This window comes from Sphaeramia orbicularis, chromosome 11 (assembly GCF_902148855.1).
Source record: "Sphaeramia orbicularis chromosome 11, fSphaOr1.1, whole genome shotgun sequence".
NCBI lineage: Eukaryota > Metazoa > Chordata > Actinopteri > Kurtiformes > Apogonidae > Sphaeramia > Sphaeramia orbicularis.
In genome coordinates, this window is record NC_043967.1 from 26740289 (window position 1) to 26759805 (window position 19517).

The 19517-nt window shown below is 36.8% G+C and overlaps 1 protein-coding gene across 1 annotated transcript; it reads right to left on the minus strand.

The window, feature by feature from the left end:
- Positions 1-9063: 9063 nt before the first annotated feature.
- On the minus strand, positions 9064-17417 carry srd5a1 (steroid-5-alpha-reductase, alpha polypeptide 1 (3-oxo-5 alpha-steroid delta 4-dehydrogenase alpha 1)). Its single transcript, XM_030147868.1, has 5 exons — positions 16986-17417; positions 15691-15857; positions 11234-11335; positions 9503-9653; positions 9064-9391 (listed from the first exon to the last, which is right to left on the minus strand). Exons 1-5 carry the CDS (start codon positions 17291-17293, stop codon positions 9325-9327), a joined length of 795 nt encoding a protein of 264 aa, XP_030003728.1. The 5' UTR covers positions 17294-17417; the 3' UTR covers positions 9064-9324.
- Between the last annotated feature and the right edge of the window lie 2100 nt (positions 17418-19517).

Sequence of the window (19517 nt, forward strand, 5' to 3'; positions counted from 1 at the left end):
ACTGTACAGCCGGTCAGAGGATGAACTACACGGAATAAATATTAGAACATTTATTTGATAAATATTTCATCGAACAACAATTGAACTTCGCACTAAAAACACCATTATAATGAATTCGGCTTCTGTGATCGTGGAGCTGCCAAACCAGAGGTCCGTATACTGGGAGTGTCGATGCCACTAGTGGGTGAGGGAATGCGTGGGTTAGTAGGGGATCCCCCGTCGGTGTGGGACTGGACAGTGTCAAAAGAGACAGGTGCAACAACATTGTATTCACACACCTTTCTCAAACAGCCCATATATGTATATATATATATATATATATATAGATAGATAGATATAGATATAGATATAGATAGATAGAGAGAGAGAGAGAGAGAGAGAGAGAGATAGATAGATAGATAGATAGATAGATAGATAGATAGATAGATAGATAGATAGATAGATAGATAGACATTACATCTGAGTGTTGCACAAATACATCAAAAATATCTTGTTACATATGATGAGTACTTCCTAATAAAACGTATCAAAATAAAACACAAGATGCTGTAAAAATGTTTTAGTTGACACAACATTTGGATTTTATGAAGATAGAACTACATTCTAAGCAAACTGCAATAAACTATTTTTGCCAGGTTGATAAACACTGAAGATGCTCTAGACTGTAATGACTCACGTGGTTATTTCACAAAAGTAATATGATCTCTACTAAGGCTGCTTCCATCTTATCTTTGTGCATACATGTGTAAAACCCACATGCAATATGGTCTGCGTTGTCAGAACATCCCATAAATGGATGTTCTCAGAGTTAGCTCAGAGTTGGATAAAATGGCTTTTTAATGGACTGATTTACAGAAGAACCTGAAACTCTGCAGAACTTGTTACCTTGCTGCTCCCTTATTCAGGTCACTCTTGCAAACATTGTTGTAATCTCAATAAGGATTTTACCTGGTTAAAGAAAAGATATATACATGTAATATACTCCATCAATACAAGGAAGTTGTGTCATACTCATCACTGTTAACACACCTGTAAGGTACTTACTTGAAAAGTAGCAGGGCAGTGAGTAGAAGATGAAAGGATTAAATATAGACCAAATTTTTCATGACAACAGTTAGGCAAAAAAAGTGCTTATAAAGGTGGTAAAGAAGACTAGAAAATAGATAGATAGATAGATAGATAGATAGATAGATAGATAGATAGATAGATAGATAGATAGATAGATAGATAGATAGATAGATAGATAGATAGATAGATAGATAGATAGATAGAATAAAAAGCAGGGATTAAAAATGAAGGCATTTTCTTCCACTTCCTGTACTTGATGTAAAGGCACTGTATTGGAGAATTTAAAATGTATAAAATAGTTTCTAATATGCTGACAAATCATTGGCTAAGTGTAGCTAACAGTAGAAGATTAGTCAATGTATGGGACTTATGTCACTGACGTCTCGTATTTAAGAATAAAGTGACATTAAATAATGTATTGTGGGTAGTTCAAATACACATGTCCTTAAGGTTCAGTATGTAACATTTGCATGTGTCTACATTAAATTTGTGGTGAAGTGTGTGATGTGCTGGAATGCTATTGTCCGTAGATATCAGTTAACTACATGTCTGAGCTAGCGGTTTCTCATGTTGCAAACTGTTGCAGCTGTAGAGGAGCAGAGAAAAAGCATTAAAGAACTCATGAGCGAGTGTAAAGACTGCATTTAACTGAAGCATTGCTCATCTCTGCCTGTAGGTATTCTTGGAATGGTTCCAGAGTTTCATGTGTCTCTGTTTGGAAGAAGTCTTGACAGGAAAATGCCTGTTGTAACCCACTGTAAACATTTGAAAACCTTGTAAAAAATCAAATAAAATACAGCAACAAAACTCCTTAATGAAATCTAATTTACATAAATATTAGACCGAGAAAGACCACAGTGTGTTGTCAGCTGGCATCTGGAATACTGCTGGGGGCCGTAATCACAACCTCTGGCCCCCTTGAAATTCTGCTCACACACTTATACACTCCCTACACTCACACTGCATTCCACACTAAGTCTTTCCTCCCCTGATATCAAGGTGTAAAGGGAGCTCCCGCCTTTTTATGTGTATTATTTCAGATGCACACTGCGGTCCTTCACTCCAAATGCTCATTTTCAAGGGGCAATGCACAGCAGGTGGTGTTGATCACTTCACACTCCGTATGCGGCCCAGCCTCGGTATCCGCCATCTCCCAGCCCATTAAGCTCTATGATGGAGTGGAGGCAGTCTGGATAAGGCATGAGCAGCACCTTCTGGGATGTGTATGCATGTAAAAGAGAGAGTGAGGGAGAAAGCGTCTTGCATAATGCCCGCCCCCAACCACTGCTCCTCACGTGCAGCATGTGACAGAGTCAAGGAAAACCCCCCAGAGCAAACTATGTGTCAGCTAGGATATGTAGCTCTCTCTGTAACACACTCAGGCATACACACAGCTGCTCACTCCCACTGTATGCCTGTAGAAATCTAAGCTCTTCTTTCGATCACTCTATTTTACACCATGAGAGACACGGGCGTTTGAGTGACACACCAGATTGAATAGGTTATTCCTCTCATCTCTCATGTCACAGTCTCAGCTCAAGCCAAATGCTGCGACTGTGTGCCAGTGTGTGTTTGTGTGTGTGTGTGCGCGCGATTTCAAGGCTGGTTTGCCTCATTGTCATCTTTTATGGGATTACCACATTGGTGACAACTGGACCATAGCTGACAGATGCCTAACACACACACACACACATTTGTATAAACAGAGGACCGAGCAGGAGAAGTCAACAGTATGCCCAAAAGCATAATATTAATAGCAGATAATATTGGAGAACCAGGCAGTTATCTGAGGCTGCATGTGGTTTGAATGGTAATGAGGCCACAGCATGTTCCAGATATTTAACCCACATTAGTGAAAAGCTGCAGCTGTATTGATAGTACATTTGTACACATCAGCCTACTGCAGTACTCAAGAAGCTATCATCCACATTCATAACAGCAGCTCCTTTAAATTTAGGCAAGTAGTGTCACCGATGTGCTCACAAAATTACAAAAGTGGTTTAAACCTACATGCGAAGAAGACGAAAGCCACTGAAAAAATGAAGAATGTTGCCATTGCAAGTCTGCAAACAACAGATAAGTCAAATGCATATATCATCACCAACAACATGCTTCATATCAGTAGGATACATAGACATATACATATTACAGTGCCGTAGTGTTTTAACCAACATGGTGACACAAGTGTTTTGTCTTTTTCTACAGGCTGGAGTTGAATGTACAAAATCCAGGAATATACAAGTAGAGACTGGAGTTTGCATCCCAAATCCAGTAGATTTATAGACAAATGCAATAAAAGTGCTTTTATTATGAAAAGATCACGGGTTATGCACACTTCCACCTGCAGGAAAATGACATTTCACCCCCACTTTTTTTAATGTATGTTACTGCTGCTTAAAATCGTAAAATTGAGCTGTAAATCTACAAATGTTAACTACTGAACCTTTGGCAAATAGTATCTGCATCCTACTGCCTTAGTTTAAAAAAAGTAAATGCACCTTGGTTTGGATGAGCGGCTTCACATTACAGCCATCAGGTTTCAGAAGAACAAGTAAATAAATGGGAAACAAACTTATAAAAAGAGATATAAACTATGGCAGATTTATTTTTAATTACTACAAAACACACTTCCAACTTTGTTATTCATGCTGACATTTTTATAATAAAGACGTGTTATATATAAGATGAGAATAGATGCTCCTTAATTAGAATAAGTACTTTTATATTCAGATTCTAAGCCCTTATTTCCCAAAACGTGTCATATTCCTTTCACTTGTAATATGCAGGAATATCATTACAAAATGCTCTGATACTATGTTAAAATATGTTAATAAGCCGATTATAAGCACCTATAACACAGAGCAAAACACAGGGAAGGTTTCATGATTGTCAATTCTGTTCTCAAACATAAAAGTGCATCTTACATATAGACTGGCTTCAGCACTTTGAAGGTCGACGCCTACACTACAACTTTATCGTAAAATGTCCCCAATATCATTTTTTATACAATCATGATCATCAACTATCTTTGCCTGTATAAAACAGCTGGGTTAATCTAACAGAAGTTAATATTTTTATAATTTTTTCCACATCATTTTCCTGGCAACGAGTTCAATAAAGACCTTGTGCCACAGTGGTTTATTTTGATTTTGTTGAATATTTCAGTAATGAGCTTTATGCATTTCTTTGTGTCAAATCTGTCATGTTCAATTTGTATTAATAAAAAAGCAAAGAGAAAAAAATGGTGCCTGTAAATGTCTCTTCTTTCTAAAGTGTAAATCAACTATTATTAGACATATTATACACAGTGGCATAAAGTTATGACATTTAAGTGTCAACTTGAATTTGAATATTGTCACAGGCCTAATGTAAGTGGAAAGACTGCAGCAGCTATTACTGTCTTTGCCAGTGATGGGCGACATCAATTTGTCATAGCAGGTCAATTTCTGTTCCTATTTTTAATTATTTGAGATGTTTTGGTTGGCATAGAAATAATGGCAGTAAAGGTCCTCTTGTGGAGAATCTGTAGTGTTTTCCTACGTTACAATCTAAAGCCAGTAGACTGCAAAGGAAACCCTTAGGTAGGTGTCTGCCCGGAGATGAGTTGTGTTATGGTCTTATGGCAGCCTCAGTAAACACTAGCTGTGTAATATACTGATGCAATTACAAGAAGCGTGGATAAAGAGGATTCACGGAGGAAATAGCCCGGAAGAGCCCGACAGACAGGCAGCGGCAACATCTGACATGAAAGATGTCACTCTGCATAGCCTTCAGCCACACAAAGCCTTCATCTATCATCTCGCTCCTGTTATTTATTGATGATACCATGTGTAAAAATGACAAAAGAAATTTATTTGAAATGCAACACGTTTTTAAAATTCACAATAGATGTGACCTTGGCTGATAGAAAAAGTCTCTTACTGGGAACTGATCAAGAGTTATGGGAGAAAATTGTTGCTGGCATTTTCACATCCAGGGATCATTCAGTTTTTTTTTTAAAGTAATTCAAGAACATGGAAAATAAGGCAGATCACATCATTAACCCATAAAGACCCAGTGCTACTTTTATGGCAGCTCCCAAATGAATTTTTCTGTATTTTTAACCTTTCCTAAGTGATTTATCTCCATTTATTCTAATATTATGCTCTGTATTTTGCATTTTTTAGTGAAAATCAGGTATTTACCGAACATGTAGATGTTCATAGAAGCCCAGATTGAAAGTTGAGGGTTGTTTATCAACAAAAGAGAAAACTGTAGAAAAAGTTACTTTTTTCAGCAAAATCTATCATTAACTGAATATAAAAACAAGTGTTTCCATCCACTGTCATTTATCAAACTCCATGAGTTTTATTGGTGAATCAATGTTGTAGAAGATGACAGTGTTTCCATGTTCACTATGGAGCCTCTGAACGTCCAAATGGGTCATATCTGATGACCATGAAAAGACGACAAACTGTATTTTACACCAATTATTTACATGGATTGATAGGATTAGTGCATCAACAGTTATTACACAGTTTAGATCAGTAGATAATTTTGGTCACCAGTGGATGTTTGGGTCTTTATCGGTTAATATATGCATTGGATGTGATTGCCTCAGTCTCATTTATTTCAGTGTTATTTTATGCCTGACATACTCCACCTCCATTAAAAAAAACTCACACACCCTTCCATTTTTATTCTTCCTTGCTCCCTTTCTCTTAATAAATCCAAGATAGTCTCTGAAAACCTTGACAGGAGTGATGCGGTGGAGCAACCCTCTACTACATCTCATTTCAGGCATGGGTGACTTATTGAGGGCTGTGCTTGATTTCAATGAGATTTCCCTGCAGCCCAGTAGCTGCGAATCAGGATGCTAAAGTATTTCCAGGACAAAGATGTAGTTTCTTTGTGTTCTGAAGAGCTTCCCAGTAGCTTTAGACTTCGAGGTAGAAAAGTCTGACGGATGACACCCAGAGTTGAATGAAGCAGGGAGACATCAGTTTAAAGTGAAGCGGTGCTGATGGAGTATACGCTGTTCTCCTTCCTGTTTCTGCTGAAGGAATCCTCAAGTTTGTCCCACAATACTTCCAGTTCATTCACTTCATAGCTTTTCCAGTTTTGTTCTCATTCCAGGCTCTTCTGGTATTTTTCTTTGCTATCATTTACATTCCTTAAAATCATAAAAATGATTGTGGAAATATTTGGTCCATATTGACAGAGTGTATTTAAGTCCCACCCAAAGAAGAAGGGAAAACGATTCATTGCTCTCCCCTTTATGTTGCCTGAAGGTGCAATTTGATCTGCTGGCAAAAAATTAAAAACACCTAACTGCTGTGTGGAATGCATTACCAACAGGGTGAATAAGTGAGAAGTAAGTTTTTATAAGCTGATGAGCTGAAAAACAGAGCTTTTAAGGAGACAAATGCAGATAAATGGAGAAAGAAAGGGGAAAAGGAAGCATTTTACTGAGGCATCTATCACTAATGTACTTTTACTGGTATGCAACTTTGCTTATCACAGAATGTGGAGAAATAAGGAAAGTATGGGCGAATGTTATCATGTCTACAACTGCCTTAGCTAACTAATGTGGCAATATGTTTAAGTTTTATTGATGCCTGTCATTATTAATAAATTAGACTGTATAAAAGAAGGCTAACATAGCCAACATCAGCTATCTGGTCCCATCATCACTTTAGTTAACATCACCCCTTTATATCCGTCTCTGTTGACCATTTACAACAGTAATGGTCATTTTCCTATCTTTTGTAGTGTATATAGACCAGAGAATCTGAAAAACTGTTTTATGATAACATTACTGGAATATTATTCCAATATTTTTTTTTCTCTCATTCTGTGCATGTGCAAAAGGATGATAAGTATCTAAATTTATCACAGAATAGCACAGTATTTTTTCTGATAATGTTGTGTTTGTCAGTGTCACTCCATTTCTAGTAGAGGTTACTGAAATAATCCTTTGACAAACTAATGTTTTAACTACCTGAAAAGGTAGTTACATTATTGGCATTTCAGCCTTTGGATTCATAGAGTTGCTACCTGTTTTCCACTCCAATGAACATGGTTTTCAGAATTTAACAAATAGAGAATTAAAGTCCTGCCCCTTCCCACGAACCGCACTTTGAAAAATATTTATGAGAGTGATGGTCAATGTGAGAGACAGATCATTTTTTCCCTCTATGAATAGTGCCATTATTTACACTTGACTAAACATATTTGTCTATTTAACATAGAATTTTACAAGTTAAAAAAAAGCTGCAGTGTGTTGTAAAGATAGTAAGGTACCATCTAGTTTTGAGTGAAGTGACCCAGTGGACTGCATCTCTCATCACTGCATGATATACGTCACAACACCAAAACAGTCCTTACCTCGACACATTGCATTTCACCTCATTCTTCGAGAGGGTGGTGAAAAAGTAATAAAGGGGGCAAAAATCACCACAAGTCTGGTCATGTTGAAGCTGCAGAGACATTTTCCACAGACTGTAGAGAGACAATTAAAATGACATCACCTCTGTGACAGACTGTCAGTCTAATAGTTCAACAATTACAGAACAAACTGCAACTTTCTTGTTCTGTTCAATTATGTTTTTAAGTTACATACATTATATGTGTAAACGATTGGAAAAATGAAAGAGGATTAAAAAAAATGTCCGTTTGTCTCAGGTCACTGACTGCTACACTTTTTTTTCTTTCAAAATGAGGTTCTGTCGAATAACTGGAAGGGGTGGGGCTTCACCTCTATTTCACACACCGTGCGTTTACATGACAACTTTTATTCCTGGTTTAATCTGAATAAATGTTAGATCCTATTTAAAATGCCCATATAAACACCTTATTCCAGCTGAAAAAGAATAGTTCGGATTAAATTTAAACCCGAATAAAGTCACTGGTTTAATCCCCTTTTAATTCTGAACTAAATTATTCCTTGGACATGTAAACGCTTTATTCCGTTTGGACTTTATTCCTGCCATTCTGCACATGCTCGTTGTCTTGTCCTGTCGCGATGATGCACACATTCTGTGCTGGTGGAAGAATGTGCAATACAGTCTAGCCAACCCAAACCGTTCCAGTGGGCTATTCTGATGGGATCTACCAGCCTCTAAAACCCTGGAGGAAGAGTTCATCACCTGTTTTTTTATTAATTCATTTGTCATGCACTAATGAGTTTGATGAGTGGGCAAATCAGTTTGCACTGCAGTGCACCGATTGCCTTGTTCTCACAGCCCTTCTGTTAGCTTAGCTTAGCCTAGTTTAGCATAATCACTTCATTCCTATGGTCAGACGTAGCCAGGCTTTTATAGGTGATCTGTAGTATTTTATGAGTGATTCTGTGAAATTCATTTCTCCCTAATCATTACTTTAGTCCGATGGGGTCAATATGATCACAAATTGAGGCTAAAATCATGGCGATGTGACTTACTGCAGTAAGAAAATCTTGGGAAATAAAAACTAATGCAAAGCTAAAACGGTAAAGCAAAGCTAATTTAGTGCATGCATCCCTTCCAACAAAAAGATTTTCCAACTTCCGTCAACACAACAGTCCCAAGATTGTATGAGTGCAGTAAGTCACGGATCTAAAGAAATAATTAGAGAGAATCGGATTTCAGAAAATCAGTAACAAAAGACTACAAATCACCTTTAAAAAACTGGCTACGTGTGACCATGGAAATGCAGTGACTATGCTAAGCTAAGCTAACAGAAGGGCTGCGAGAACAAGGCAACGTGAGCACTGCAGCGCAAACCCTTTTGCTCACTTATCTACCTCATTAATACCTCATGTAAACCTTTACTCGGGTTTAACGTTTCCACGAAAACAGAAGAGAAAATACTTTAGTTCTGAATTAATTTCTTCTGGAAAAATAAATCAGATTTAAAAAACATCATGTAACTGTACCCAATGGGTACGGTTACATGATGTCTCTGTGGAAGTAAACAGTACCTTTTTTAGGATTCAGTATGTAAGATCTGCTCATGTCCATGTGAAGTTTTTTTTGGAGTCTGTTTTTTGCTTGAAGTCAGCTGTTTGTTGATGTCAGCTCCATTTCTGTCCCAGTTCCCTACATCCATGATGACAGTAACTGATTCTACATAGGAGTCACATCACTTTTTCTGTGAAAGTTCTTCAGTGCCTCTCTTCTGCTCCTCTACAGCAGCTGCACATTGCAAACACTAGCTCCTGTTAGCTTAGAAATGCACAGACTCCAACACAAACTTCAAGTCAACTTCAAGGCTTCCAGTACTTGCGGTATTTTGTTTTTAGAACAGAAAGGGAAAGAGCGCCTTCCTGCCTTTGGGGTAGTCTTCAAACTTAGCAAGGTACCATCTGCAGAGAGAAAGAGAGACATTTTTTCATCTAATAACACAAGCTTTAAAGTGTGGATTACACTCCATAAAAACTTGCTTACTATGGGTTTGTGTGTGTTCTTTTTCTTACTTGTGGTGGGCCACAGCCCTGCTGGCGAGAACCACTGTGGTAAAGATGGAGAAGGCTACACTGTGAACAGAGTGGCCGGCCAGAGCGAAGCCTGCCCACTCTGTTATCTCTCCAAAGAAGTTGGCTCCTGACACATACTCAAACATTCCGCCTGTGGGTGGACAACACAGAGAAGGAGGACAGGTATGTTAGACCTTTTACATGTTCACTGGGGCAGAAAGAAATTCCCTTGACAGAAAATGTAATTTGAAGAATATTCTCCAAAGACAATTAAAACGTAGCTGAAAAAGTACTATTCCTCAATGTCTTCTACTAAAAATTCAGCTCCATGCTGACCAAGGCTGAGCACTCAGTGGCAGATTCTTGGCGGAGGCGATGATTCCAGACGTGCCTGGAAGTTCATTTGGAGCAGCAGTGCTCACAGCTTCCTCCCGCCTCGCCTTCTCCACTTTATTTTCCTTAAGGGTCCTGGATGGATTGTTTTCAACAGGTTCACTAAGAGTTCAGGCTCTAGGTGCTATTGTTGTGTCTGTTTTCTCAGTGAGGGGAGCCACCCTCTTTGTGAACCTGTTATAAGTACTGATTCACTTAGCAAAGAAAATGGCCAATGTGTGGTTTAAATTAGCCCTAAAAATGCAAGCGTAAAAGAAGAAAAAAAATGAAGAGTAGATTTTACTTTGCTTTTTGTTTAATATGCATGGCCCCTGTGGATGTGTGTTTAAAGGAATATGGAGATTTGCCAAAGTGTTGTTTACCAAAAGCTCCCTCTTACTTGTCACATCTCATAAAATGTGCATTGGCTTTCACACAAAAAAGGTAATACACTGTAAAAAAAAAACAAAAAAAAAACACCCCTGTAAAATCTTCTTTCATCTGTTTGGTCTTTTTTTCGTGGGTGTAAGCAAACCCCGGCAGCCAAACGACCAACTAATTACAAACATTTAAAACAGCTTAAACTCTAAATTGTGTTGAACAAGTCAAATAAATCACCCAGAGCTGTTTCAGTGGAGAATCTGCTCAAACTGTTTTGATATGTGTAATGTAGAAAGTAAGGACTGAAATTAGTGGCAGAGCTGTTTAATTGCCTCTTAAAAAATAATTGTTTATGTCTGAATATGACAGTAAACTCATTAAACATCAGCCCGACTGCTTTATTTAGCATCAGTCAGGCTGCTGCACTGACATATAAAGCAAATGTTCCAGTTCTGGCTTGGCTTTTCTGTCTAAGATGATTATTATCAGCACAGTGCGGGTTAGAAAATGTCTTTTTCCATGTAAGCTAAAACAACAAAATGGCACACTTAAATGCTACATGTACTGCTAGTCACTTTCACATCTGCTGATTTTACTAGATTAAAGTGAAAGCACAAGCAAGACAGAACTGTTTTATACCCTAATGTAAGGTCTCAGGAAAAGACAAGTCAGCGAGGGAAGGACAACTGTTGACAACCTGTGATTCAGCGTACAGTGTGAGCCTGTGTAATCACATGGCCACACTGGAAAATTAGCATCCAGTGCTGTGTACATAAGCCGCGGCATTCTGTGACAGGATGTGATTACTGCTCTCTTGACTTTCCTGTCACCCCACCACACTGTAAAAGCACTGGTAGCTCAGTATCTTTTAAAGTCAAAATAGATTTCTTGGTTTCTTTTCTGAAGTCTCGATGTATTACAAGTGTAAAACAAGAGGAAACTAATTCACCGCAGTGTTTTTATGATTACAAGCCTCACCTGTGGGAATCTTGTAGCCAGTCTCTCCGGGCTTTCTCAGGTTCCTCAGGATGTGGTCGGAGTGCACATTGACCAGCCAACCGACCAACCACAGCAAAGAGCCTGGACATGAACCAACAGCGCATATACAAACACAGTTTAGCTAAGGGAGATCATGTTCAGTTTTCTAAGCTTTTTATTCAACATAATACCAACTTTGCGGTTATGATGCGCTGTAATGACTAATTTCAGCTGCTCAGCTTTGCCCTTACATTAACATATCACAAAACATAGATTCACTTTCAGCTTAGAATCAAACCTCTGCATTTTCTCTCCTTTTTTAACCCCAGATTGATTTTTTCAGGTTGTCAGAAAAGTTGAGCTGCACTGAAATGGTCCCTGAACATACTTCAATCTATATTTCAATAAAATACCTCTTTTCAGGTACGCTACAGCCAAATGCACAATAGTCTCCATCAAATTCTGTTTTCATGCCATACAGGAAACGATGCAAACAATTTGCATTAAGACTGTCCTGGTTAAACCTGGTGAAGCTTAAATAAGTATGATTTAATGTACCTTACATGATAATAATTTGCATTTTAATAGAGATCAAAATATTTAGAATCCTTTAGAGAAACCTGCAGTATTTTTTACTATACTCTATCCATTCTCTACGATTCATATAATCTACATACATGCATATATTTTCGTATAAGTGTAACCTACTTTTAGCTCCACTGAATCAACATGAGAGCTCTGTCTTTTTTCTTACTCGTTGTCATGGTAAATTGTCATCTCAGAGCCCTATTGATAACGGCTGTTTCATTCACAAGGAATGCACTTAACTCACTTAACAGCAAACACACTCACAGAAACTGAGATTGCCTCCTCTAAAGCGGAAAACTCAAGACTCAACAAGTTTCCTATCTCAGGATCTATCAACTTAAATTGTAAAGGAAACCTAAGAGTTTGTTAAGCCTGCTTTTTAGAACAGAAAAGGACTGTTACTTAGCAGTAGAAATGGTGGGATGGTTCTGGGGATGGCTTAGATGCCATGAAAAAAGAGATAACAAAGAAATTTGTAGATAAAAATAAGATAATAATGTGTGCATATTTATTTTATTTTAAAACAGTGGCACTTGCTACATAAAATGAATGAAAATCAAGAAAGTAGGACATGGTTGAAATCCTACATCTGGGTGAAAATTTGTTCCCCTAAAACAATCTAAATTGGTGTATTTTCCTAAAAAAGTTGCTGAACAAGAGATATGGCCCTGTTCTCATTAAGAGCTAAACCTCCAAAACCATCCTGTAGGTTCCTCCTGAAGATCCAGGCCTTACTCTGGGCTTAGGTGGAAATAACAATCAACTGTTTCAAAACATATATTCTTTAATGGTTGACATTCTTTAAATGCCAACTTTGGCTGTATAATAGGACCTGTATGCAAACTGGAATCACAGCCAACAGCTGACAAGTGTATGTTTTTCATAGACAATTTCCTGCATTTACTTGAACAGGAAAGGAAGCCAGAAAACACTGCTCAGAGATTTGAGGTCTGGAAGGCAGTGGAACAAAACCAAGAGAGAAGAATGGCATGATAATCAAAAGAGTTTGAGTAAAAGGTGTCCCCATTTGATTGATTTCCTGAACCCCTTTAAGGCGATCAAGACCAAGAAGAGCACCAAGAACAAATGTACCCTGTCATTCTGTCATCAAAGGTGCTTTTCTGTACAACGAAAGCATCATTTCAGCATATACTGAGTTTTTAGCTGACTATCATTCTGTTAATATCTCCAGTATCTCATATAGTATCTCTCTAATGTGAATTAACTATATTTCTTTTAAGTAAACTGTTATTGTATCACTTTATGGTCCATACTCTAAGTTTAGTGCTGGGCAATAAAACAATAATGATACTTGGCGCAACATAATTTTCTAAGACAGTAAGTATGGTTGTGATAAAGGCTGCACCAGCACGAAATTTTCACAATATAACAACTGTCTCAACTGAGCTTTAATGTGTGGAGGAAAAATGATTTTTTTGCTGTTTAAGCATTTTGTCTAAACTTTGTACTTGCCATTCTGATGAGTTTAACTTTGTACCTGTCTTCCTGATGAGTTTAGACTTTGTATTTGCTATACTGAACAAATCAATAGAATCTAATTAAAACCAGACACTATAGAGACATGGGATGGAACTTAGGTAAACATGTTTATATGACCTGCACAGTATAAAGGCTCTTTGACTTCTCTGAGTCTTTGTCCAGTCTTAGTAGACTGTACCCTGTTTGGCCGAACAGAAACTTTGTCTCTGAAACTTTTGTTGATCATTGTGCTTATTGCTGGTTGTTCATTTTAATTGGAAATATTGTTCTGTAATAAATTGATGTAAATCTACAAGCTCATTGTGCTTCTTTCTCACCATGAGGTTTAGGCCCCGACATAATGGAATGAAAATAAAAATTTATTTCACTCAATAAATGCTCCATTGTGACAGAAAGAAACATAATTTTTTAGGAAGTATGTGTAAAAAAAAAAAATGAATAAGAAGGCAGTACATCTCTTGTTTGATCAAAGAATATTATGACAAATAGAAGCATCTTTTTAAAAAAACGGAAAAAAGAAGAAATACAGTTTGATTCATTTATTTGTCAAGAGTTACAAATAAATGAATCAAACTGTATTTCTTCTTGAATAGTGTAACTAGAAGAGGACAACATGGATACACATGTGAGATTTTGATTGTATTTTCTTTTCAATACCTTCAATAAGAACATGCATGCAGACAATCATCAGTTATTACACTACAATACACCTTACATAGTACACAACTGCAACACGAAAGAAAATGTGAAAAGTCTTTCTTGTTTTAAGAGTTTATCTTGTTTACATTGCCTTGTTTACATTGCCATATAAATCACTGCAGAGATTTGCGGAAGAGGATTAGGACGACTGGAATTTTTTTTTTTTTTTTTTAAATTACGGACCAATATATTTTTTTCATATTATTCTGAGAAAAAAGTATGAATTCTGAGATTAAAGTCAGAATTCTGAGATTAAAGTCAGAATTCTGACATTAAAGTCAGAATTCTGAGGAAAAAAGTCAGAATTCTGAAGAAAAAAGTCAGAATTCTGAGAAAAAATTCAGAACTCTGACATTAAAGTCTGAATTCTGAGAAAAAAAGTCAGAGTTGTGAATTTTTTCTCAGAATTCTGATTTCTTTTTCCTGACATTCGGGGAGTGTGTCACTTTTGCTTAATAGCATGCAGGAGGAGTACAGCAGGCTGACATAATGACAGGTTTAGGCGACTTTTTACGCATCTGTGGGGTTCTGGAGGAAGCTATTTCACTATTAGATGAGCAACAGGAAGGGAAACAGATATCAGTGGCTTTTTCTTCAAATTTACCTACACAAGTTTCAAAATATAACATTCACTCACCATTTTCTCATCTGAGAAAAAATGTCAAAATTCTGAGATTAAAGTCAGAATTCTGATTTTTTTTTTCTTAGAATTCTGACTTTAATCTCACAATTCTGACTTTTTTCAGAATAATAACAAAAAAATATACTGGACCTTAATTTATTTTTTTCCAGAGGCCCTAATCCTCTTCCATAGAGATTTAATTATTCCCTTGTTGCACAATTTTTTGTATGCATATGTATATTTGAATGATGAATGTTGCTGCGCTGCACTTCTTTTCATTTTCTACCTTTAGATATATACAACAATCTAATTTCTTCAAATTTCACTTCAGTCTTTAACCCTTAACAATGTAGTATTTCTGAAGTGACTTCCAAATATTTTTTTCTCTATATCTAACCTTTCCTAAGCCACTTATTTATCACTTACTGTAATAATATCCTCTACATTTTGCATTTTCAGTGAAAAGCTGCCAATTCTCTAAATTTAATTTACTGATCGTTTCAGTGTTCATAAAAGCTAAGGCTAAATTCAAAGATTATTACATCAAACAAAAGTGACTTTTTCAGCAAAATTTATCGACAACTTAACATAAAAACAAGTATCTACAACCACTGTCATTTGTCTAAATGGGTTTTACTGGTGAATCAAAACTGCAGAACATGTTGATGTTTCCATGTTCACTACAGAAACTACATCACCATGGGGCCTCTGAATGTCCAAATGAGTCATATCTGATGCTGACAAAAAGCTGAATAGCTGCATTGAATCTAATTAATTAAATATACAAATAAAACTTGGGGTTCAAAAGTTATAGAAGATTTTAGGACAGTGGCTGCTCTGGGTCATCAATGAATACAATAATTATCAATATTGACTGAACAGTTTAACCCTGCGACCCGCTTAAGAACTAAGCTGTTCAGAAAATGAATCAGTGAACACTTTTATGATAATATCATTGTTGTCCAGTTCCAGCTGAATTACCTTCTAGTAAAACCTCTTTTATTTGTATGTAACAGTGACAGTGTTGGCTCACACACAGAATACCCACCTGTAATGAAGCATGGATGTGTAACCCAGTCTGCAGGGTACTCAGCGTAATGGCTCAGGTATCTGATCTGCATGTAGCCATTATAGATGCAGAAAACAAACGCCAGGGCGAATGAGATGAATGGTGTTGGTTTACCTCCTCTTATTAAAAATGGATAAATAAGAGATCTGAAGGAGAAACATACCATAAACACATGTTATTACGGAAATGGACTGACAGCTTAAGGGCATTACCTATATAAGGACTTATTTATGTACCTTAACAGCATGTACCTTAACAGCATGTATTGGCTTTACTTAGGGGGTCAAATGAGTGGCCATTTTTGTCAAAAAAAAAAAAAAAAAAAAGTTGTAAGAAATGCATAGAACTGTGTTGAAATAATGCTAATACATTTGTGCACAGACTACTGATATTATTTGACAGTGGAAGCTATATTTTCAGAAATATCAGAGTTTGAATTGCAGGTGTATGTGAAAACTTTTGCTGGTGGATGGACGGACGTGACATTACCCATGATGATCTGGTCAGTACCAGTACTTTATTAGTAATAAACTTATATACTTACTATTACTAATTATCCTCTTATTCATAAATGTTAGTATTGTGGATCTAAAACAATAACAGCTGACACAAAAACAAAATGTGGCAGTGGACGGATGTGAAATGGTTGTTACAGATCCCATCATACTGATGCTCGGCAGCCATGTCACTGTTTCCACAAATGATCCCTGTGCAAAAACTAGTATCAGAATTATTTATTGTATAGTTTATCATCATACTAAAGAGTAAATAACAATATAGAATTGTTATTTCTTTATAAAAATGCTTATTATTAGAAAACTGTTGATTTAAAACTGATGTGTGACATTCTTAATGTATGTATTGGCGTAACATAAGCAGGATGGATCAGCACCATACTCCATACTGAACCTGTAAAAATAAAACATGTGATATGTAGTATAGAATCTTGTAAGAAAAATTGGGGAATCTAAAAGAATAGAATATTTGTTTTTCAGGTAAATTCAGTTAAAATATAACTTGGCCATTTGTGACATGAAAATATAGCATTAATTGTGATGAAATTGGATATTTTGAGCTGAAAACATAGTTCATATGACCATCAACATGTTGTAACAGAACTGAAATCCTGTAAATTTGCATAACTTGCATTTACCAACACAAAGATCCTTTGGGGATTCACTTATATTGATTTCTTATGCACAAAGACATAAATAAGACCTCTAAGCAAATTTTAGCCAGTATATACTTGCAAATGTATGCTTTACTTGACCTACCTCTGGACATAGTGACAGAGATACATGGCAATGAGCAGCTGATTGGGCAGCAGTGAGGTTTTGGCTGCAGATGTCCACAGGAGCAGACACAAGGGCACTAGGATGGCAGGCAGCTCCTGAATAAACCAGGCAAATTTGGCGTTGACCGGAAATCCATATCTGCTGGAGGCATATCGTCCGTATGGGACATTCTCGAAAAGTAAAGTCACAAAAGTGCAGGCTGCCATGAAAACCATGACGTAAGCCATACAGTCCAGAATGTATAGTTCCTCATTTTCCGAGAACAGACTGGAAAGAAGGGACTCCATGAGCACTTAACAACTAGCGTGTTAACAGACGACTGATTCGCACGCAAAACACCAAAAGAACACGCCCGAAAAGTGTACTTAGATTCGTTAATGTCACTCCTACTGTGTTACTAGCTTACACTCACAGAGGGTTGAAGGCATCATGTAGAATAGCCAGACTCACGTGGTTCATCTTCGCCAATAACAAGCCCGCATGATATATCCTTCGACCAATCACAACGCTCGATTCACATCATGTTATTCAACATTCTGTTGTTTCAGGTGTCACTGTAAATATTCATTAACACCGCATATAGAGATAGGTAATTTATTTATCCCGAGGGAAATTCAAGTATTCAGCTGCTTTGACACACACACACACACACACACACACACACACACACACACACACACACACACAAAGAAAGACAAAAAACAAAAACAAACAAACAAAAACAGGCAGACCAAAACAGGTGGGTTAGTAACCAGGTTGACATCAAGAACAGTATATATTCTAAAAACAAACAAACAAACAAACAAAACACTCAAAAAATCCCTTGCTAAAACTTACTCTAGATAACCTCTAGTCAGGGAGCCATAATCTGAGTGATGGGACTTTTGGCTCTTTGAAGGGAGCCGTTCAATCAGGAGCCATTCACTGAAAAGAACCGTACAAAAGACTGGCTCTTCTATGTTTTTTGCATTATTTTGAGAAACCAATGTTTTAATGACTAAATGTGATGACTGACATTACATTTTATAGGTGTTTAACTGGTGCGGCAGTGAATATTATCTTACCGTAAAAAAGAATAGTTACTTCAAATGTGTGGGTAAACACATGACATGAGAGGTGACATTAGGCAAATGCTGGAATTTAACAAAAAACATCAACATTATGTGGACTAGTCTGTAGCCTAAAAATGAAGAAGAAAATAAAACATTTTCTTATGAAATAACATTTTATTCTCCTCAAAACAAGAACAATAAATGTGTGTAAACATACGGAAAAAATTGCACGAAACACAACAGTGATTAATCACTGCAATTACTTAAATACCTGAACTATAGCGCAATTCTCAAGTTGCATACCCATCTGTTCTTTCTGAAAAGTGCATCATAACACTCCTCCTTTTTCTTTGGCTCATTACTCACAGGTGGTCACTCACTCACTCACTCACTCACAAACTTTTCTCCAGTTTCGACCAGTCTTCCAGCTCCGCCTCCTCCAGTATGCGTACCTCACACTTCAAACTGTTGGTTTTTTGCTAACTTCTTGCCATGAGACATTAGCAGTGCACAAGCAGTGCACTCTTTTTTTTCTGCTCGAACATTCTCCTCCTGCCCAATGCCTCCCCAGAGACGCTAAATTGACAGGCAACTGGACACGCCCTCCTTACAAAAAAAAAAAAAAAAAATGAACGGCTTTTTACAAAGACTCAGTTCCCGTCGTTCATTTCAAAGAGCCGTTCAAAAGATTTGATTCGTTCGTGAACGTCACATCACTACAAAGTATCAAAAGCTCAATAAAAAGGGTAGAACCTGACATGGACTGCCATACTTTTTATTTGTGGGTTTTTTTTTTTTTTTTTTTTTTTTTGTGTTAATTTTGATCCTAAGGACCAATAATTGGAGGGTCTGCTCTGCTGGAAATATCGCAAAAAAAAAAAAAAAAAATTGTGGCCTTATTAGTGTATGTACCCCTCATTTTTTTATATAAAATTTTGAAAAATGGGTCATCTCAGGGTACATAGATCTCAAGTGATTTCTTGGAGTTATGTTGAAATTAAAAAGATTCCTAGGTCATGATTTTTTAATAATGTGGACATTAACAACCATGTTAAATATCTAGTATGTCTTTCGGAATTTTGAGAGTAGCTTAAAATTCTATTGAGGTTCTGGGCCTGCATTGCCAACTAGTACAGAAATCATCACAGATCCATTGATTTTGGTTGGATTTTTATAATTTTTTCTGTGGAATGAGTATATTGTTTGGTGAAAAGAATGGCATATTGGCTGATGTCATAACTTGGAGGAATAGTTGATTGCCAGTGAAGTAAAGTTGAAAATATTGGAAAAAAAGTGAGAAAACGCCTAATTTTTTTTGCATTAAATTGAGCCAAAATATAAATGTAATGTAATATAAAATGTAATGATAGTGAAAAAAGATGAATGTAGCCTACTATTACTATTTTTTCTCTCCGCCATTTTATATTGCACGCCTTATGTACTAGAATATTGCTAAAAA

Bases quoted from the DNA above. Each gene is read 5' to 3' on its own strand.
- srd5a1 (XM_030147868.1), bottom strand. From the start codon at position 17,293: ATGGAGTCCCTTCTTTCCAGTCTGTTCTCGGAAAATGAGGAACTATAC. The intron at 11,336-15,690 runs GTGGGTATTCTG...GTTCATGTCCAG, and splicing joins ACATCCATGCTTCATTACAG to GCTCTTTGCTGTGGTTGGTC. The intron at 9,392-9,502 runs GTAAGAAAAAGA...TTCTCTCTGCAG, and splicing joins AGGGCTGTGGCCCACCACAA to ATGGTACCTTGCTAAGTTTG.